General features: G+C 38.8%; 3 protein-coding genes across 8 annotated transcripts; all 3 read left to right on the top strand.

Annotated features, from left to right (window-relative positions):
* Positions 1-345: 345 nt before the first annotated feature.
* Positions 346-7,224, top strand: LOC135607432 (V-type proton ATPase subunit D-like). The gene is made up of 3 exons (XM_065099241.1): positions 346-502; positions 704-1,599; positions 6,943-7,224. Exon 2 carries the CDS (start codon positions 778-780, stop codon positions 1,570-1,572), a length of 795 nt encoding a protein of 264 aa, XP_064955313.1. The 5' UTR covers positions 346-502; positions 704-777; the 3' UTR covers positions 1,573-1,599; positions 6,943-7,224.
* Positions 7,225-8,093: 869 nt separating this feature from the next.
* LOC135607428 (uncharacterized) lies at positions 8,094-16,388 on the top strand. 6 transcript variants are annotated; one of them, XM_065099233.1, is made up of 11 exons: positions 8,094-8,399; positions 10,333-10,495; positions 10,593-10,784; positions 10,918-11,054; positions 11,613-11,657; positions 11,874-11,927; positions 12,539-12,643; positions 12,734-12,931; positions 13,026-13,111; positions 14,668-15,590; positions 15,814-16,388. In XM_065099233.1, exons 2-11 carry the CDS (start codon positions 10,405-10,407, stop codon positions 16,092-16,094), a joined length of 2,112 nt encoding a protein of 703 aa, XP_064955305.1. In that variant the 5' UTR covers positions 8,094-8,399; positions 10,333-10,404; the 3' UTR covers positions 16,095-16,388. The 6 variants fall into 6 exon arrangements, with proteins under 6 accessions (XP_064955305.1, XP_064955304.1, XP_064955306.1 ...); XM_065099232.1 differs by having other exon boundaries at positions 10,593-10,799; XM_065099236.1 differs by lacking the exon at positions 8,094-8,399 and having other exon boundaries at positions 10,390-10,495; positions 10,593-10,625; positions 10,721-10,784.
* Positions 16,389-18,485: 2,097 nt separating this feature from the next.
* LOC135607430 (aquaporin PIP1-1) lies at positions 18,486-19,856 on the top strand. Its single transcript, XM_065099239.1, has 4 exons — positions 18,486-18,899; positions 18,973-19,268; positions 19,341-19,481; positions 19,555-19,856. The coding sequence occupies exons 1-4, from the start codon at positions 18,572-18,574 to the stop codon at positions 19,648-19,650; spliced, it is 861 nt and encodes a 286-aa protein (XP_064955311.1). The 5' UTR covers positions 18,486-18,571; the 3' UTR covers positions 19,651-19,856.
* Positions 19,857-22,005: the final 2,149 nt, after the last annotated feature.

Genomic DNA, 22,005 nt, shown 5'->3' with positions numbered 1-22,005 from the left:
ACAAAGTATGATGAAAGCACTCTACTCGGAATTAAACGTGGCCTTAGGAGAAACAGGGATCAGGTGGTCGGCATTCCCAAGAGCGATGGCCATAGCTTGATGGCTTGCGAGTTCGCAGCGGGACGACGGGGAATGCGACGCAACTGACTCGTTTAACATCGGTCCGAATGGATCCAATCAGCGTCCCGTTAGTTCCCGTCTTATTAAGCACGGATCAGGTGTTGGGTCCCGTTTAAATCACAGGCTTTAAAACCCAATCAGATCGTTCCATCTTTTTGTTACGTGATTCTTACGGTCGAGATAGGCCCGTCAAATCTTGCGAACGGCCAAAGTTTGTCCACGAATACAGCAAATGATTTGTGCCCCAATTATATCTTTTCCGGTTTCGCGATGTGACTGTTTGCCTCCGAAAGAGCGAATCCGAGGAGAGAGAGGGGAGACCAACAGAGAGCTCTTTCGCCGAGGAGGTTCCCAGAGTACTCCGTCCGCGATCGATCTCCTGGTATCGATCAATATCACCGGATCTTGCTGTTCCTTCTTTCAATCTAAAAGAGCACAATCTCCTCGAATTTCGCCCATTTGTTCCTTCGTTTATCTTTCATTTTAGATGCAACGATGATCTGTGGTTACATGGAATCCTAAGTACGCAATTCTTCATGATTTACCTTCAACGAAACCCTAATGCTTGCGGAATCCCTTGCAGAAGCCAGACTCTTGATCCTCAGCAAGAAACCCTAACCCTACTCCCTTGGAAGAAGCCTAGGCAATAAGGGAAGGATGTCCGGCCAAGGACAGAGATTGACTGTGGTCCCGACGGTGACGATGCTTGGGGTGATGAAGGCCCGGCTCGTCGGCGCTACCCGAGGCCACGCCCTTCTCAAGAAGAAGAGTGACGCCCTTACGGTGCAATTCCGCTCGATCTTGAAGAAAATTGTCTCCACCAAGGAATCCATGGGTGAGATCATGCGCAACTCCTCCTTTGCCCTCACCGAGGTCAAGTACGTTGCAGGAGACAATATCAAGCATGTGGTGCTTGAGTCCGTTAAATCTGCATCCCTCCGAGTTCGGTCCCGCCAGGAGAATGTTGCTGGCGTCAAGCTACCGCGCTTTGAACACTTTGTCGACCATGGCGCTGGGGATGCCAAGTCGGACCTCACTGGTCTGGCACGCGGTGGCCAACAGATTCAGGCTTGTCGTGTGGCCTATGTCAAGGCAATAGAGGTCCTTGTCGAGCTTGCTTCCCTTCAGACCTCATTCCTTACCCTCGACGAGGCCATTAAGACTACCAACAGGAGGGTCAATGCACTTGAGAATGTTGTCAAGCCACGGCTTGAAAATACAATTAACTACATCAAGGGGGAGCTTGATGAACTTGAACGAGAAGATTTCTTCCGTCTTAAAAAGATCCAAGGGTACAAAAAACGTGAGATTGAACGGCAGCAACAGGCTGCAAAGAATTTTGCTGAGGAACAATATGCAGAGAAGATCTCGCTGAAGAAGGGAATCTCAATAAATTCAGCTCACAACTTGCTCACTGTTGGTGTTGAGAAGGATGAAGATATAATCTTTTGATGCCATATAAATCTTTAGCATCCTGCGGTTGGTATCACTAACTGTTATTTTAGATAATGCTTTTAATTTTCTCTTGTGGTTAGTGATCGATCTTTTGCATAACAAATCTGTATTGAAATATTTCTTTGGTTAGCTTCTAATAATATTGGTTTTGTGTCTTTAACAATTCACAGATGTGCTAGACTACAACATACCATTATCTTCGTATATATAGAACTGAACAATTTTAATTGCAATCAGAATCTCCACCGGTTTGGCTTTTAGATTTTTCTAGTCTTTGTTGCATACGATTAGATGAAACTAAGTTAAATAAGACATTTATAATTTCTAAAATTGGAAAATTATTGAACCTATACAACATAGAGAGCTTGGAGAAGTTGACAGGTCTTACAATATAAAGTTATTGTGCTCGTGATTAATGTTTTGGTTTAGGTTGGTAGGTTGCCAATATATTTGGCCAGTATTGTAAACTACAGTCCAAGAAAAAATGTGATCATATAACCACATTGAAATGGCGTATGTGCTCAATGGTTGCATGGAATATCAGAGTTCACACGTGGACATGCAGCCGCATATGCTGTTTGCAAATGGAAGATGTAGCTGCATGTGGATTTTGTAGTCTCAAATGATACATCCTTCTTCCTCATTTTTCAAAATTGGTTTTACTATTACATCATTGTTATCATGCTATAACACATGGCTCATAGTAAAATCACCTGTAAGTTTTTTGAAATGCGCTCCATTCCTTTTTATTATCACTCGAATAGCTTATTAAGTGCTTATGATAAAATTTCAGGCTTGAATAGATTCATAGTTTGACAATAGATTATTATTACCTATCTACAATATAAAGTAGGTCCTACATGTAGATTTGGTATTAAGTTACATACTTCCAATTTATGATGTTTGGGTAACTAGAAAGGTAGCATAAGAAGTTCTATTTGTTAACAATTAAGGTGTTTCTGATTGAGTATGAAATTAGGTATTGAGGCTTGATATGATATGAATATGACCAAAGGAGACTTAGAGATACATCATGGGTGAATCAAAGAGGAAGATTTATTGCCATATAAACAATAAAATGTGGCATCATGGCTTTACTATTTGTTTCTATGGTGGAAGAAGATCCATGTAGATTACCCTAAATAACTGGGACTTCACTATTTGTTTTTATGGCTGTACTTCCTGACAATAAATTTCTTTTTTTCAGAAATCTGTGCAACTGTATATACTACTGCATGCACTATATGGAGAAGCTTCGAAAAATGCAGGATATGAGCAAATTTTATGTTTATAGAGATTTAGTAAATAGCTAGGAATAGACACGGCATGTATCTTTTCTTGCATCTTTGGACGGTATAAATTTAATTGCTAGGTGATTGATGTGTATGGACTAATGTTAGTATAAGCAATTATCTTGTCATAGCACTAAAGTTTATTAAGGATGGTTTTTAATTAGAGCCTTAAAGTTTTAAATCAAATTCATGGCTATAAGTTCAGCTTGAATCATTGGAGTAGTAACAACCAATTGAATTTGATATCATTTGTACATTAACTTTGGTAGGAAATAGCAATCGAAACCTTAATCATAACAAATATTATTTTAGTTTTTGAACTAAAGGATGTAAGTGCTCATTAAAGAATATAAGTGCCCACCACTGACACAAATTATGATAAAAATAATAAAATTAAGGAAACTCAACTTGTTTTCAGATAAATAAAACTTTGCTTCTTGTTTTTAATGGTTAATCAAGCCATCTCCTCAACGGAATTGGATAAAAGATAACAATTCATGATGTCTTTTTGGGTGGCAAAGAGGTGTCTGTTCGGTTACCTGGGTCCATGGAGATGGATGTTCTGTGATGCAGCCCAAGAGTTCAAACCATGGTTAAGTAGGTTTGAACTAGCTCTTTCTTATTTTCTAGGGACTTTTGGCCTTTTTTGCAATATGATGGTGACTGGACTAATTTGAATACTGGAAACAATGTAAATGTTTTCATCAAATAAAGTTAGAAAGAGGTGGTAGTAAACATGTTTTATGTCTCTGTTTTCATGCATTTGCTTTTAGAAATCAGAATAAAGAGCAAAATCAACAAAGAGGAACTTAAATTATGTTGTCTTGTTGTGTACCTATCTTCTGGTGCCAGACTACATCCATCGAGTTCTTTATTGAAATTTTGTGCTTCACTGCCTATTGACCTGTAAGGTGGGAATTCGATGAGAGTTATCTTTGACATGCTTATCAAGGTATTTTGTTGAAAATATCTGTTACATTTTGAGCTAATGCAATCTGGAACATGTCGTGTGAAGTTGCCATTACTATGATATTTAATAAATCACCAGCAAATATTGACCAGAACTATGGTAATGAATTTGCTTGATCATGTTTGTTAAGTTAAGAGTTGGGCACTGTCTTCTGGTATTGGTACGTGAACTATGATCGGCCTGACTCAATCTTTTGGGCATAGTACGAGTCCAATTGCAGGACATAGCAGAAACACTCTTTTGGGCAATGCTGTGTTGCTAATCAACCCAGGAGGTCAACTGGTCCAGAAACATTCTCTTGCCACCCTAATTTGATGTCCTTAGCTTCCATAAGTGAGAGTATGATAAGTTTGTGCTCTTTCAGTAGGAATCAGGGTCTTTTCTACTTTTGGAATTATATACCATGATATCCATGGAACTGAAAGATCTAATGTTTTATACTTTTGGTTCAACAAGCAATAAAAAAAAAATATCTTAATGGTAAACTTCTAGAGTTCATATTAATAATTGTTATGGAATTTGAATATCTGGACTCTGAAGCAAAGACAACTATGCATCAGCCCTTGCTGCTGCAAGCTGCAAAGCCTGCTGAAACAACCTCACATCAGAAATCTTTAGACTCTAGACTTTGAAGGATATCTATTAGATATTTTTAACCAGTGATTTCAATAGGCGCTCGGGTGCTCGCCTAGGCGCTCGGGCGAGGCGAGGCGAGGCCCGAACGCCTCGCTTCACTTCCAGGTGGCGCGCTTCAAAGAGACGCCGCCTGGGCGCTCGCCCGAGCCCAGGCGCCGGGCGCTTCGGGCGAGCACCTGGGTTAAACCAGGCGACCGAACCAACGTTTTAGGTTTGGTTCGGTCTCCGATGCTTTAGTTGGTTCAATCGAACCAACTAAAGCACCGATATCAGCAACCGCTACCCAACCCTAACCCTGCTCGCGTTCACGCTACCGATGTTGCTGCTCGCTGCCGCTGCCGCTGCTCGCTCCCGCTGTCGCCACTCCCGCTGTCGTCGTTCGTCGCTCTCGCTGCTCCTCGCCGATGCCATTGCCACTGTCGCCGCTCTCGCTGCCGTTGCTCACTTTTACCGTTGTCGCTGCACCCTCGGTCTTCCCTTACACTCCTCTTCCTTCTCCTCTTTCGAAAGTATACTGTTAACCAAGGTCTGCCATACCGAAGCGTACCGCCCGTACCGGGCGGTACGTACCGATCCGACAGGTTACCGATACTCGGTACCTCTATATGCTACAGTATGAAAAAAAATAAAAAATTATTCGATACACCAGAGTGTACTGCTCGGTACGCCCTGATGTACCGCCCGGTACACCGGTACCGTACCGTACCGAGCCCGGGTCGAAACGCCGGTACGGTACAGTATAGCGAACCTTGTTGTTAACAGTATACTAGTAACAGTAATGTATTTGTATTTATTAGATTAATGATATATTATTTTGATTTTAATACTATTAAATAATTATATTTATTAATTATATTATATATTTTAATATTTTAGCGTCTCGCTTCGTTCGGGCGAGCGCCTAGCGCCTCGGGCGTTTTTGGACCTTGGCGCCTTTTGGTGCCTAGCGCTTTTTAAATCACTGTTTTTAACATATTTGCTATAGGTATTACTGTCTAATATCATCTCAGTCTAAAATCTTTCTTAGCTTATTGGGTTGATCTAAGTGAGCACCAATTCATCAGTCTGGTTGTGGACCATGAAGGATGGATTGGTCTCATGCAGTTATGGATTCCTCTGATTTAAGAAGTGCCAGTTGGACAATGTAAGTCCTAATTTCATATATGTGTAGATGAACATGTAGTTGCTGGTATAATCTGCATTTTATTTTTAATCTTGACTGAAAAATGGTCCGTACAGCATTAACCATGGTGCTGGATTATTAGCCATGGATAACTGCAGTGAGCTACCCACTGTTTTTTAGGTTGCCCAACAAGCATACTCTTCGAAAGTTGGTATTGGTATAAGTGACGCTAGGATTCAGGGCATTGATGATCAGGCTCTCCTACGAATTTCATTGGGTCATCCTTGGCTCGCCTACCAATGATCACTTATCATGAGATTTAAATTTAATAACCATTTGCATCAAGATGCTTGTGGATGTCACATAGTTATTGTGCAAATCAGAGTTTCTAGTTGACTTTTCTTTTTATATTGATAGTATTTGTTGTTTTCTTTCAATCTTTTGAGTTTAGCAGTACTTTTGATCATCTATTTCAATGGAGATTTAGAACAAACCTATTTGCAGATCTAACTTCTAGGAGTTTCATTTTAGTTTAATGTTGCTTATATATTGGCTTCTGTCTATTTATTATGTTCCTTTTTTTTCCCCACACCCCCAAAACCCCAAAACCGCGCCACCCCCACCACCTCCTCTCCCTCCCCTCCCCCCCCCTCCCCCCCGCGCCCGCCGCCCGCTTTGTCATACTTCTTATGCAAGTAAAATAAGGCATAATATTACTTTCTAAAGAATTAAGGCAACATCAACTGCATCTCTCTCTCTCTCTCTCTCTCTCTCTCTCTCAACTGGTGTTATTTTCACTATATCAAAACTTCTTGCCAAAGTACCAAGTGTCTCCCTCCTTTGCTATTATTGGATCATCATCAGCTAAGCTTCCAAAGGAAGCTTGGTTTTTGAAATTTGGAGAATGTCTATTTTTTGGGTTTGCAATGTATAGGTTCTACTGTCTAGAGTTTTGCTATGGATGAAGTGAAAGATAAATTTTAATTACTAATAACTCCCATGAGACATGACTTCGCAGCTGGACTGTTTTTACAATGATTATGTACATATAAGCATTATGGATTTTCAGAGTGAAGTTGGTTTACACAAACAGGGAAAGTTACATAATTGAACCTGCTTTTTTTTTTTGTTCCTCATTTGAGCTTAGACTACTTAAACTGATTTCATTCTACTTTTTAGTTTTGCAATGTTATCAGTGCTTTCATGCTTATTCTCTTAATCTGGAATTTCAGAGTTTGTTGTTTGATGAGTTATTGTTTTAGTAATTTTAGCTATGTTATATAGAATGACACTGCCATGGTCACCATTCTATTTGGCCAACTAATGCAACTTTTGCATTTTTGTAGAGTGACTGGATGTCACACTACGTGAGGACGCTCACAGCAGCAGTATCCATGGAGATTTTCCCCTACTATTTGTGGCGTACGGTTCAATTACAATGGGTGTGTGAATTTATTACAAAACCTACGTTTGAGGAATCTTATCAGATATTATGGATAGATCTAATAAATAAATCACTGTACTTTCTTGAGTAGTGTATGATGTAGCATGCTTCTATGTTAAAGATTTTACACACTGCACAGTTCATATCGATCAATTTGAAGCTGAAAGTGTTCCTTTTTTCTTTAGTTACAACAATCTTTGTTGCTTAGATTGCATTTTCATCAGTAACGAAAGAAATCTAAGTCATGTAAAGAAGTTTATATTACTCATCCCCCGTTCTTAGATAATGTTGCTCTGGTCATGCAAGTAAGTTTTGCGATTTTAAATCTTCCATCACGTTTGTGATGCAAGTTTTGCATGCTAAAATTATTTTTTATAACCATTGTTTGTAGGCGATCAGCAGTGATGGGAACTAATATTTCATGCGGCTGAGAGAAAACTCAGCCTGCAAGTTTGGGCTACTGCTTGACTCGGATTTGGATGCGTTTATGATCAATGAGATAGCATTGATTTAAGTAGGACATCGAGCCAAATACATAACATGTGACAAACTTAATGTGTCTACCTGTTGCTAGTTTTTCTTATCGCTAACAGATCTCGGATGTCGATCTCATTATGATTTAGATGCCACTGATCTCAACAATTTCATAAATCCAGATATCGATCACCTGCAATTGGATGAATAGTTGTGAGATGTGTTGATAGTTCTTCTCGTTCTTGCTCATCCGATAAAACTATCGAGAATCCTCATCTAGAAACGTTCGACTACTATAACAGATCCGAACTCTCTAAGCTCACGTCTACGGACATCAATGACCAAGACTTCTCGACACCTATACTCATCATCTGCCCCATCGTGCCTTTGTTTATACCATAGATAATACAATATACATACATGGATATATGTATATATATATATATATATGTATATATGTATATATACATATATATATATGTATATATACACATATGTATCTGTATATATATATATATATACTTACGTATATGTATACATATATATACATATGTATATATATGTATATAATCCCGCCCGTCTCTCCCAGTTCGTCGTCTCCTTCGAGAATTCTCCATCGACAACCGCGTTTCTAGGGTTTCCACCGCCCTCGTCTTCCCCGCGACGCCTCCTTCCGATCTCCCCGATTCCCCGTTGGCCGAGCCCTCCTCCTACCGGTGCCGATCTCTTGAATCCGCATCGAAGTCTCGCCCTCTGCCCGCTTTGTTTCACATTGATCGTTCCTGCGGCGATCCGAGATCTCGCGGTTCGAAGGCGTTGCGGGGTCTCTCCCAAGTTGGATCGTTATTGATCTCCTACAACTATCGTCTTTAGTTTCTGACCTTGGTGAGTTTGTCCTTAGTTTCATCGTTTTGGTTTCTTTTACATTGGAGCTGAACTCCGAATGGTTAGCCTGGTGTCGAACGTCAAGACGTTTGATTTGTTATTATGACATGACATGTAATATTGGGTTCATGTATTGGTACCAGATCAGGGCCCTAATTTGTGATTTGTGCACCAGTTGATGTCTTTTTGGATGCATATCCGATGTTAGCTCGGTTTCAGTTTCATGTTGTGCAGTGTCAATGATTGCTTTCGATAATTATGTATAAAATGTCGTGTAATTGGCAATAAATTTCGGAATCTAAGTGCTTTTGGAGGTTGATATTTAGGTAATTATTTGGGAAGCAGGTTTTTCTTTGGAGATTCTAGATTTGATTGCATTGACACATGTAATGCAACAGTTCCACAATCATGATTGTTTATCCCTGTTACACTCCTTGCTAATTGAAATAATTAACATTTTTCTAATTAACCTTATAACCTTTTCATGGCTGCATAATTGGTTAAAGTCTTCAGCTAATTTTTCATTGATAAAAGTATGTCTTATCAAATGACAACTTATGTAGTATTTTTAAATTAGATTTTGAAGCAAATTTGACACTTCTTCAATAAAGTTGACAAGTCTGTCAGTTAAGAATATTGAGACACTTATTAATTATATAGCTTACATTCAAGTAACTTGTTATGTATTCAGATAACATGTACTGTATGCAAACTGTGAAGTGCATACATTTTCATTCTGTATGGTAGACAGGGTACGTCATTATGGCATTTAGTGGAGAATGGGCACAAGGTAAGAAGAGAAATAACACTCATGATAAATTAAGAAAGTGGTAGAGGCAATTATTATGATCTGGAATTAAGTAAATAATCCATTTGTTGTTCTCTTACATCTTTTTCTTGCTACTTAATTTGGATATTAGATAGTAACAAGATTACCTACCTAGAAGTTTGTTATCTAAGTTGTAGATTGTGTTTTGAGCCTAAATCTGGAAAGATATTTTAGGTTGGGAAGAAGATGAGAAATGCAGAGATCTCCATGTCACAGTTCTTTTGCTTTTTTTTTTTTTTTTTCTTTTTCTTGTTCCTTCTTTCTCCATGATGCAACTTGCAAATACTTGTGAACTTATGTCAGCACACTCATCTGAGATGCTAGATGTTATTGTCTCAGTGGAGTTGGAAAAGGCACACTCATCTGAGATCCTTTCTCAGCATTATCTGGCAGTTGTAAGGCAACAACTACTGCTTCTGTTGGTTTAACTAAAGCCACTGTAACTGATGTGGGCATTGGTTGTATGCGGCCATTTAGTTGGCTAGTTACCTAGATCGAGATAGCAGTATATGGTCCTTTAGCTGTCTGTCTAGTGCCTGTGTTATCTAAAATATTGTCGACAATATCAACAATCAGAAATTGTTGATTCATATATTCGTTTGTTGTATATTATATTATTTCCTTTCGTCTAAAACATCTGATCATTCTTGACAGTCGTGTCTAGTTCAATGAATGGATGCTTGATACTTTAGCAGGGTTTATCTGGTAATGCTTATTGTGACAACAAATACTTATTAAACGAAAAAAGAATTTATATGTTCTTTTGATACTTCTGTGATCTTGGAGCTCTGCTTGTGTATGTCAATGTGCTATTATATTCTGTTTGCAACATAGCTACTGCAAGTTTTAGAACCATTTCATTGTTAATTATACTTGGTCTTGTAGCTCCTTTCTTGTGGTTAGCCATTGCAATTTGCCAACTAGTTTGTATCAAAGCACTGACAGCAGTACCTCTTTGTCGAGTAAGCAATAGTTTACTTAGATTTCTTTCTGATTTTCTCAAGGGCTGATCATTCTTTTATTCATCTGACATGCCTCGTTGTGTTTTCTGATATAGTTCTTGGATTTCACATTGATTTATGTTTGTGTATTCTTTACAAACAGAAACGAAGCATATTTCTTGCAAAGGTTGAACTTCTTTTTGCTAAATCAAGAGCTTGTGGCGGATTTGGGGAGATGAAACCAGGCAAGGAAGGGCAGGACTCCCTGAACAACATCATTAGACAAGCAATTGATAAAGAAACACTTCTTTCAGTCTGTAGAACTGGTGATAATCTTGTTCACTGGATTCATTTACTCCAATGCTCTAGACCAGTAGGAAAGCAGCAATTTTTCTAAAGATTAATTGTTGGACAATTTTGTAGGAGGAAAGGATAGCATTCTTGAACTTTTCAAAGGTGAGACTGCTGGCATGAGTGAGTCTATGGAAGATAGTTGTTCTTCAAAGGATAGTGGCAGCACTATCAAGGGGACTAAAACCTCATCTGAACAGATGCAAGCACTCAAAATTCCTGAAGCTGTTCTAGCCTTTGCTCAAGCTGCTGCAAGGGCAAACGGTGAGCCTGAAAAATGTATGTCAAGTCTCTAAAGAAGGTATTTGGATATAACTAGTGATAGGTTATAATTCTTGCTAAATCAAAGTGGGTTTGTTCATGGAGTTAATAGATGAACCCTATCTTAATTTGCCAGATCTTCCAGGATGGCCTTTGTTCTCACCAGCTAAGGTGCAATTGCAGAAATGTGAAAAGTGTTCTCGAGAGTTTTGCTCTATGATAAATTATAGAAGACACATACTTGTGCATAGGCGTACCTTAAAGATTGATAAGGTCTTATTCTCCACCCTATCTCCCTTTCGCAGCATGGCCTTCATTAACGAGATCTCCTTTTAAAGCATTATTATTGTCTTTAACCTGAACATGGATGCCTATAATAATAACTAATCGTTTGTTCTTTTGGAATTAAACTACTTATAAATTTCCAAAAAGAAATCAGTATGTCTTTCTGTTCTTGTTCTTCGAGCATTTGTGGAAGTTATAAATTAAGATGTCATCTGCAAATAGTTCACAATTCCATTTTCCCCTATTCTTTGGTCATTTGCATTATTGCCTGGAGTCCTATACTATCTATCTATACATCCACAGGTTTTCTATCAAAAGAATCCTGCTAAAAGGTATTGCATGAACCATTTGTTTATCTATCATTATTCTTTTCTGACTGAGTTTTATGAACATACCAGAATTGAGCATGTAATTGATCATATGAACTTCCTTGGAACAATTTGTTCTTTCACATCATAATAAGATATCATTTCTGTTATTTATTTTTTAAAACTTCTAACTTTTGCATATGGTTTTTCTTGTTTATGGGTGGTTACAATTTTGTAGGATTTTCCAAGGAACAGGGAGTATTTGGGTGCCTTCTGGGATAAGGTAATACTTTGCTTGAATTTGGAATATAAACTGTAAATACGGCTAAGCAAGTTGAAGCATAATATCGAACTTTCACTGAAGACACCTATTCATACGAGCGGTTGGACTTGGATTTGGTCTTGGATCATGCTCAGTTATCAGCCATATGCAACTGTCGTTTAGTTTGCTCCTTTTTTCTCTCAGACACTAATTCTTCTTTGCATGTTGTAATTTCAGCTATCTTCGGATAAGGCTGAAGAAATTCTTTCTTTCACAAACATGTCCATAGAGGTGATGTTTTCACTTCAACCTTTTGAAAAGAACAAAAATTAATTCAAATGTTTTTCTTGTTTTTTGTCTACATAAACCTTTAGTAGAGGTGCATAGATGTATAAGTCCAACAGAGTTTTCACTTGGACACTGTCATCCAAAAAAAAGAATGTCAGACCATCTAGACTCGTACTCTCTGCAGATTAAATAATAATTTAAAGGTCCTTTTTATGGAATTTTTTAATGATAAATAAATGGATATATAAATCTAAATTGTGAAAGACATGATTGCATTAGTTGTAATCTTATTCTTTATAAAAGTGACTACATCAAAATCATCCTTTCCAAATTTCCACTGAGAGAATTTAGCAGCAGGGTTTGACAAGCAAACCCTATCACTTTCCACAACAAAAAAGGAAATAAAAGTTAAATAAATAAAATCAATTACATAACAAAAAAAATTTCCTTCTCCCCTTTTGCACCTACTGAGATGCACATTAGTTTATTCCATAGTCACTTTAAATGAACTCTATTGGGCATCATCATCTGTGTCATTTTGGAAAATTGAGAAGATGCATGCTAATGATGCACTGGCTTTCTTGAGAGGACTCTGATAAATAGCACATTTTCAGGAGGTTAGTGGTGCTTCAATCATAAGGGTATTGTCATTATGGATTGGAAAGCCATTCTTTCATTCTCTACCGCAAACATATGCAAAGGCTGGATCTGCTTTATTGGTAATGGGCATAATCTACTTATAGCAGGCTCTCTATGCATTTTTATCTGCATGTCACAAGTACCATCATCGAACTATGATGATTTTGCAGGATGTGATCCAAGCAAGCCCACCGATATGCTCCAAGAAACTCTTTAGTATCCTTGATGATGCAAGTGAAAATACTTTTTTGTGCACTGGCACAGCTGTGTCCTTGCAGAAGTTTGTGTTTGACGGTGAAGTATCAAAGATTGCACTGGAAATGAAAAACCTCATTGCTTGTATTAGTTTCTTGCTTGAGCAGAAACTGGTATGGTGAAGTCCTCCATATTTTCATGTTTTATTATCGTTTTACTTGTTGTGGGGAAGAAGAAAAGTCTTGACCAAATTGATCCAATTTACAGGTCAAATCATGGGTTGCTGACAAGGATGCTGAAGCTTTAAGATGCCATAAGTTGCTCATGGAGGAAGAGGAAGCTGCTCAGAGAAGGTAATCGGGTGATTTAACATGTGACTGAACCAACGTTGTTATAGTCATCTTACATATCTGATTAAACAAAAAAAAATGTTGGGTAGATTTTTTTGATCTGATTTGACTTTCTTATTTTGTTAATTATTAATTTTTGTGTCCATTCATGAAGATGCCTTTCTAGGTTATAATGCAATTTCTAACAGACCATTACCAAAGGTTTGCATTAATCATTATTTTTGAATCTCATGGTGAAAGGGTGACAATTTAGTCACCTTTTCTAAAGATTGGAGTCCTACCTTCATTTCTTGTTTTATTAATCAGTTAATCAGCAATTTTGTGGTTCAGATAACATGTAGTTCTTGCCTGTGGCAGCTTCACTACAATTGAACTCTTTGTGCACATGCCAGGTTGAGAGGTTAAAGAAAAAGGACAAAAAATGCATATGCTTGCTTCCTGTCTGTTCTTTGTAAAAATTTTTTAATAATGCTGCAAAGAAGAGTTTCAAGTATTTCATTGACATATGAAGTTATGTAGTACCCCAGAGTCTTTGATCATTAGTTTTCTTATAAAATAGTTATGGGTGAAAATTTGTGCTAGAAGGCCCTGCTTTAGATAACTCGTTTAGCGTTTCTACAATTAACTCAACACATCAAATCAAGCTATTACTAGATGTAGAATAATTTGGAATTATGACTGAGAAGAGTTTGTAAAATTGGAGTTTTGTAAATCGGCTTTACTTTCTGTCAGCCTTGAAGTGCTCCCTATACCTTGGTCGACCCGCTTAACATTCCTGAATGATTGCACCCTGGTAAAATGGTCATATGAAACTTGATAATTTGTGAATTTAAGAAGTCATTCAAATGATTCTGTTTGTAGAAACAGCTAATTGGATTTGAATATCTTTCACAATTTAATTTAGCAATCATATTTGCACTTCAAGGTCACGCTTTCAGCTGTTGCGGAATTGATTATTACTGTAATTCAATCTGGAAGTAATCATGGTTGCATTATAAAGGCGTTTTGTATAGTCCCTGACAATGTTGGGCTTGTATCCGTCTGTGACTATCTGTGCGGACCATGTTAATTATGTAACTAATGCAGGCAATTTAGATTCAAATTAACGTTGTTACTTTCTCACTATCACTGCTATCAAATGCTGTTTTTACATGCCAGCCAGTAGACCAACCTTTGCCTGACAGATGGCATATCATATCCTGACTCATAAATGCTGATTCGTTATGGCATGTATCAGTGATGTAATGAAAACTATAAACTTTGTGTTGATAACAGTTGGAACCAGTTAGCTCATGATTTTAGAGTACTAGGAAGCAACCATGTTGTGAATTTAAGTGTGTTCTGTATGTACCCTTTGGTTAAGTTTATTGTAGAATCACACACTAATAGTGATAATAGTTTCTTTTTTGCTTTCTAATTTTTTCTGTAGATATATATATTTTTTTTTTCTTTTCTGTGGCTATCTAATAATCATGAGAAAGGATATCATTCATGGTTGCAGAGTACCTAGGTTTGATCTTTGTCTTTTTCTTGATGAAAAATTGACTTGTTGATTACAGGCAAGCTGAACTTCTGGAAAGGAAAAGATTGAAGAAACTTAGGCAGAAAGAACAGAAAACAAAGGACTTAATTGGTGTAGAAAATAGGATCGGTTCAATTAGAAGTACAGACGGCAAAACTGAATTCCCTGGGAGATCAAGTTCAAGGACTCCATCTCATTCAGATTTGAATACCCCAGCAATATCAGAAAACCAAGTCCATCATTTTACTCCATCATTGGACCCTGTTATGGCTACCGACTTCAGGATGCATGTGGATACTGAGGTTGCAGTTCAGTATATTGTTCAAAATCAGATGAATGACAAACAACATCCTGTTTCCACGCAGCATTTACTCTCCAAACCAAAAAAAACCATTAAAAATGGTTTTGGTACATTTCAGGTCCCTGCTGCAAAATTTTCAGGTCCAAAAAAAAATGGTCTCTATAAGGACACAAAGGCCGCTTCATCAACCACTGGTTATAAGATTTGGACCCAGAAAAATAGGCGAGAGGAGGTGCCATATGACAGAATGGACAAGATTCATCCAGATCATTCGGTTTATGTTGATGGTTCGAAGGTTATAATTGGTTCAATATGTGTAGCACTTGGAAGCAGTGATAGATCTAAATCTTCTCAAGGGAAGCTGGTCAAGCCTTGTACTAAACACAACAATGTCAAATCTTCAACAGGAATGCTGTGGAAACCCGTGGGATGCCATGAAAGTGGGTATGAATTGACAACTATATCTGATATGAAGAACTATAACTTGGATGTGTCTTTGGCCAAAAATTCTGACCAAGTTTCTCCCAGCGAGACCCATCTTGCTTTAGTTGAGAAGAGAGACTGTGTTCCTGGGGCACAGCAGGACTCTTTGGCAGCCCAAACAAGTGCAGGGCCATTGTTGTTCTCAAGCAAAATTGCAGAGGCTTTTCTCACAGAGAGTAAGAATTTTCTCTCATTAATGTCCCTCCTTTCTGAAGTATGTGATCCGTACCCTCTTTAACTTAATCTCTGTGAACAAGTGAACTGAACCATATCTGTTGTACAGCAATGTTGAGTGAAAAAAATAATGAGTCTCTTTTTTATGCATGGTGATCAACTAGGTGTGCATTGTTTTGTATTGATCATAGTGTACGAATCTGATAAGCTTATAATATTATGCAGGATGGAAGGAGGCCATTGCTGCAGATCATGTGAAGCTAGTTCTACCATCTGAAACTGAAGCATATGATAGCTGTGATAATCCCCAGTATGATTGCTCTGAGGAAAGGCCACATTCTTATGATTGCCTTGGACATGGCAAATTTGGTAGCGGAGAAAAAGGTGGGGTGCCTGGAATGGATTTGATCGAATCTTCATCCAAGCCTAAATTTAGAACAAAGCCCGACAAAAATTACAAACTAAAATATGTTGCGAAGCAACGGAGTACTGCTTTAGGTGAGTAGATTGAGGTGGAATAATGGGTACAGTTTCAGTGTAAGATGCAGTCTATACACAGAGGCACCAGTTTTAGCAGAGGTCTTCTGTTATTTTATGTCCCTTGGGCAGAAGTAATTGGAAATGTTTGTCTAAACTTTCAAGGCTTCTCTCCTTTGTTTCCGGCAGACTGGTAGTCTGTAGGCGCAGTTTAATGTTGTAATAATCTGCTCCCATTGTTCTCCTGTTCAGTTTGTTCCAAATGTCAATTTCTAGATTCTCTCAGATTTCCCATCATAGTGCAATGGTCGAATTTGTTTGTACACCTTTTTCTCCTCTTTTTCGTTTTTTTTTTTTTTTTAAATTTTACATGGCATGATTTATCGATGCTGCCACATGACAGAGCATCTTGTTGTCGTTTGGCAACCATCTATTATATATTATAAAATGGTCATGTTATCAGAGGCCGAAGGTTTGCCTTTGCCAGAGGTCCCTCGCCTGCCCTACAAACCCAACCTCGAAGAGGAAGATTCATATTAATGTTCGTTCGGAGGTTACCTCCTCCTCGTTAGGCGTTAGTAATAATTCTTCTTCCTCGAAACATCACCGTAACCGTGTGTGCAACCAGGAAACGTGCTTGTTGGGGCCCTTATGCTCGACGTGTGGCACGACCGCAAAAGGTCCTATTAGGGCAACTCGTGGGCCAACCGCGGTGTGGAAATGTTTGTTTTAATCGTAGAGTGGTGGTTGTGTGTGTGGTTTTTGTTTCGCGGCCAGCAGAGAACCTTTGGCTGTTTCTTCAATCCGTGGGAGGAGGAATACTTGCGTCGGCAATATGCTGACATTTCAATGTCATCTCCACCTTCTTTTCTTGTCTGCAAGTGAATGGTCCAAAGAATCTATTGAGAACAAATAGTTTACTTAATCTAAATCATCGACCTGCAATAATTATTCATTTATCATTATAAAAATAACTATTATTATTATTATTATTATTATTATTATTATTATTATTATTATTATTATTATTATTATTATTATTATTATTATTATTATTATTATTATTCTTCTTCTTCCTTCTTCTTCTTCTTCTTCTTTGGCTCGCTGCGACGGTTCGTAAAGAGCAGGTCATCTCCTGGTAATAATGCAATCCTTTACGACGTGACGCAGGTTAATCAACGCGAGATGAAGAATCAAACATGGCGATCAAGGTAGCATTTGTCTGATATCAATCGAACGTTCTTGTTGATCGAATCAACCATCAATTCCACGAGGAAGACACGACACGAGACGACTCTGTCATCTGCACCGCCAAATACACTAGTGTATTTGACGACGGCCAAACATTGCTATCAGTGGCCACTGTGACATGTGAGGCGGTCGAGTGTGACACGAAGTGGTAGGAATCCTATTTCACGTCCAATATATATATATATATATATATATATATATATATATATATATATATATTCAAAATATTTTAAAAAAAATTATAAATAATTATTTATTCTTTGCCTCGATCAATCTTGTTGTCGCTACCCCTATGCAGCCAGCTATGGCAATGATCTTATCAAATCCTTCCTTATGCAGAAAAGATACAAGCGAGGGAGGACGATAAAAGCTATCATCGCAACACCTCTTTTTTCCTTGCACCAGAACTGTCTCTACCTTCGTGAACCCCATCAAATCCTTTTTTGCGTGTAAAGCTTGTAAGATAAGGATAATAATGATTTACAAAGGTAATGTTAAGTCCAACGAGATAAAAAAAAAAAAGAGAGAGAGAGAGAGAGAGAGAGAGAGATAAAAATAAATTGATTGCGAGATGATCAATGAAATTTTTTAAAACTTAAAACGTTATCCAAGAATTTATCAAAATAATTTTAAAAAATCACCTATATACATATTAACCCGATAATTTGAATTAAATTTTAGAATTTAAAATATAAATCATTATGGCTACAGCCAACGTGGAATCCGTAGCCGTTGTCTGCGAATCCCAACTTTAAACGCACGTCCTCCCTTCGCTCCGCAAGGCCGCAACGGTCGTCTCACACTGGGAAGCGCTTCCGACGCAGCGAAGTTTCGTTCATCATCCCTGCTTTTGTCGTGTCCTCCCTCCTCCTCAGCTCACCCACGGGACGACGAAGAAGCCGGAAAGAGGAACGCAAACCGGCTTCGCCTCGAGCCGAGCGTCAGGAAAAGCTTTTGCCATTCTTAACCTCGACGTAGCCGAGCTGCTTTACGGAGCAGGTCAAAAAGCAAAAGCAGATAGATGGTAAAGAAAGAAGCCTCGAGGCCACAATTGCACGCCATGTTGCCATCAGGGAATCATCCCTATCTATCTTATTAGCACTGTACTCCATCTCCGATTAGTCTCGTGGCGAGACAGCACAACCCATCTGCTACCACGCCACCCCGCCTCTACGCCTATAAAGCCCCAACAACACCCTGATTCCTCCACTCAAGGAGTCTGTCGTGCTTGCCTTTACCACAAGCAAACAGGAAGATGGAAGGGAAAGAGGAAGATGTGAGGTTGGGAGCAAACAAGTTCTCGGAGAGGCAGCCGATAGGAACGGCAGCGCAGAGCGACAAGGACTACAAGGAACCGCCACCGGCTCCCTTGTTCGAGCCCGGGGAGCTCACCTCTTGGTCCTTCTACAGGGCTGGGATAGCGGAGTTCATGGCTACCTTCCTCTTCCTCTACATCACCATCCTCACGGTCATGGGCGTGGTCAAGTCCAACAGCAAGTGCTCCACGGTGGGCATCCAAGGGATTGCCTGGGCCTTCGGTGGCATGATCTTTGCCTTGGTCTACTGTACCGCCGGGATCTCTGGTAAGGGATCTGCTTTCCCTTCCATTTGGGTCTCTGAAACCTTTTGGTCGACTCACTTCTGCTAAATCGTCAGGTGGCCACATCAACCCCGCGGTGACCTTCGGGCTGTTCCTGGCGAGGAAGCTGTCGCTGACCAGGGCTCTGTTCTACATGGTGATGCAGTGCCTGGGCGCCATCTGCGGTGCCGGTGTGGTCAAGGGGTACCAGAAGGGGCTCTATGAGAGCAACGGTGGCGGAGCTAACGTCGTGGCTCCTGGCTACACCAAGGGTGATGGCCTGGGTGCTGAGATCGTCGGCACCTTCATCCTCGTCTACACTGTTTTCTCTGCTACTGACGCCAAAAGAAACGCCAGGGACTCTCATGTTCCCGTGAGTACATGTCCAAGTTCTTGATGTTGACCATGGTTGATCTGATCTTACAAGTGTTACGGATCTGTGCAGATTTTGGCTCCCCTCCCCATTGGGTTTGCCGTGTTCCTTGTCCACCTGGCTACCATCCCCATCACCGGCACCGGCATCAACCCTGCCAGAAGCCTTGGCGCTGCCATCATCTACAACAAGAAGCATGCCTGGGATGATCATGTAAGTGTGTCTGTGGAACCCTCACAAGCCTCAGATGACACTACTTACTAACTGTCCTGTTTCCTTGTCTCAGTGGATCTTTTGGGTTGGACCCTTCATTGGAGCTGCTCTTGCTGCCATCTACCACCAGATAGTCATCAGGGCGATCCCATTCAAGAGCAGGCCCTGAGAGAGCCTTCCATCTCCTCTCATAATCACCTGTCTCATGATTCTGTGTGCCTTTCTTTCATCATGGCTTGTTTCTGGCTTGGAGTGTGTTCCAGAACTGTGATTTGCACAGCACTGTGGTTGTCGATCAAGAGTGTAAATTAAGTACTGATGCATGTCGTTGTGTCTCTCAATCCAAGTATGTGGTGTTTGCCAGCTTCCGAAGCATATTCTCTTGTTGGGAAACCTTATCTCTTTGCATATATTTATTAACATCTTCATCTTATCTCACCAAAGTTGGAGTGAAATAAAGTAATGGAAAACAAGGGAAGGACGGAGGTAAAAGAAAGATCGAGCGAGTGGCATACTCTCAAAGCAATGATGGTGGCCGGTGGTGTGGCACCAATGGACGATGATGGTGGGTGATGGGGAGAACCTTTAGGTGGGATGTGATGGGAGCGGCGTGGTAGGCCAACTGCTACATGGGGGCTGCTGCTAAAGGTGTGGTTCTGGCAGCCTGGTTTTCCCATCCGTCCAAAGCAGTGCCTCCCATGTTCCTTTTGGCAAAGCAGACGGGTTTTGGTGGGATGAGGCCATGCACGAAGAAGATGCTTCTGCCTGCAACTGAAAGCTTTGGGACTTGGGATTCTTCAGGGCACGGTCTTTGGCGACGAGGATGACCTGCCACACCTGTGTTCTATGCCTCTTCGGCTGCTCTTTGAGACACCCCACTGTTCTTCACGTTCTTCTCCACAGGACAGACACCTGCAAGATTTTCTGCATGATTGTTTTGAAAAAGAAAGCATTTATTTGCACGTAGACCAGAGAACATAAAAAATATATATTTTTATGTTAGATAAATTCAATCTTATTTGGGTTTAATTATAATTACTCATTGGACTTGGATTTTTTATCGTTTTGATCTTTAAATTTTAAAAAATAAATTTAAATAATAAATAAAAATAATAATTTTAATATTTTAATTACGTTTTCAATGATGACAGACGATGATACTATTGTGAATGAGAAGAGAGACGAGAGGTGAGACGACGATGTAGATATCAATGCTCTACTTGTATATTAGTGCCGATAAAATTGATACCCGACGCTAACTCAAATGTAGAGCATAACAATAATTACTCATGACTCCCAATAACATTATCGTTCGTCATCATTGAAAATATAATTAGGATATTAAAATTATTATTTTACTTATTTTTTTATATTTCTGTCGATGAAACTGATGACATTACGGTAAATAGAGCCAGATGTTTCACTTTCATAATTATAAAAATTTTAATGTAAATTTTATAAGTCTAAACACTAGGATGGGTCTACTTAATTATAAGGGATAGCATTTAATTAGCCCTTTTTTATAATTAAAATTTTATCTTTCTTAATTTTTTTCTTACAATAATTATAAAAGTCATAGGTTCACAATTTTGTCTTTTTTTTAAAAAAATAATATAATATTCTGTGCTATCTTTCGAACCCTCTAAACTCATTTATGAACGTAGATTTATAAAAAAATTAAAAACCTATTTTAGGTAACTATATTTTTTGTGCGAATATATTATGCTTGTGGATGTGCTTTGCCAAAAAAGAATATGGCTTTAGTGTTTTTTTTTTTTTGGTGGGGGGGTATAGTTGGATTTTCTTCACTCACTTAAATCATATTATTGAATTCTTGATTCAAATCTAAAACTAGATTGGATGAAGAGAAAAAATATATCAAGGCAGGATCGAATTAGGGTAATAAAATGAAATTTATTTTGTATCATGTTCGTTTCCATTCTGACGATTAAATGTCAATCTATATTTACTTTACCCAATGAAATCGGATTCATTTCCTTTAGATTTGAATTATGTTTGGATAGAAAAATGAATACTCGAGTTAGGATTAATTGCTAAGCTTCAAATTAATAGTAATTGTCGAGGAATTGGGTATTTCCTAAGAAGTCAAAACCTAACATCATCTCCAATAATGTTATTTCATCATTACAATACCATTGTTCGTAAGTCTATCATCCAATTCTATTCAAATCAATCATTCAAAAATAATAACAAGTCATTTAAATTTTTTGACCTAAAAACTGATATGAGATTATGGCTATTAGATATTTTAAAAAATAAAAATTCATTTTTTTAAAGATTTTCTTCAAACAATTACAAATGTAGATTCGACGACATCGTCGTGTTTGAGGGGTAGTATTCTCCACAGGATGGCGTAATCATGACGTCACGCATCCTCCGGTGTTTCATCAAATCTGCACCGTCGGATGAAAGAGAACACGAATCTTCGGCCACCGGAAACCAATGCCCACCCACTCCGATCTGGTCCGATCACGCTGACCGACACAGATGACAACGTCGCGAT

This window comes from Musa acuminata, chromosome BXJ2-3 (genome assembly GCF_036884655.1).
Source record: "Musa acuminata AAA Group cultivar baxijiao chromosome BXJ2-3, Cavendish_Baxijiao_AAA, whole genome shotgun sequence".
Taxonomy (NCBI): Eukaryota; Viridiplantae; Streptophyta; class Magnoliopsida; order Zingiberales; family Musaceae; genus Musa; species Musa acuminata.
The sequence above is the reverse complement of the archived record's forward strand: the minus strand, read 5'-3'. Positions and strand labels throughout refer to the sequence as shown.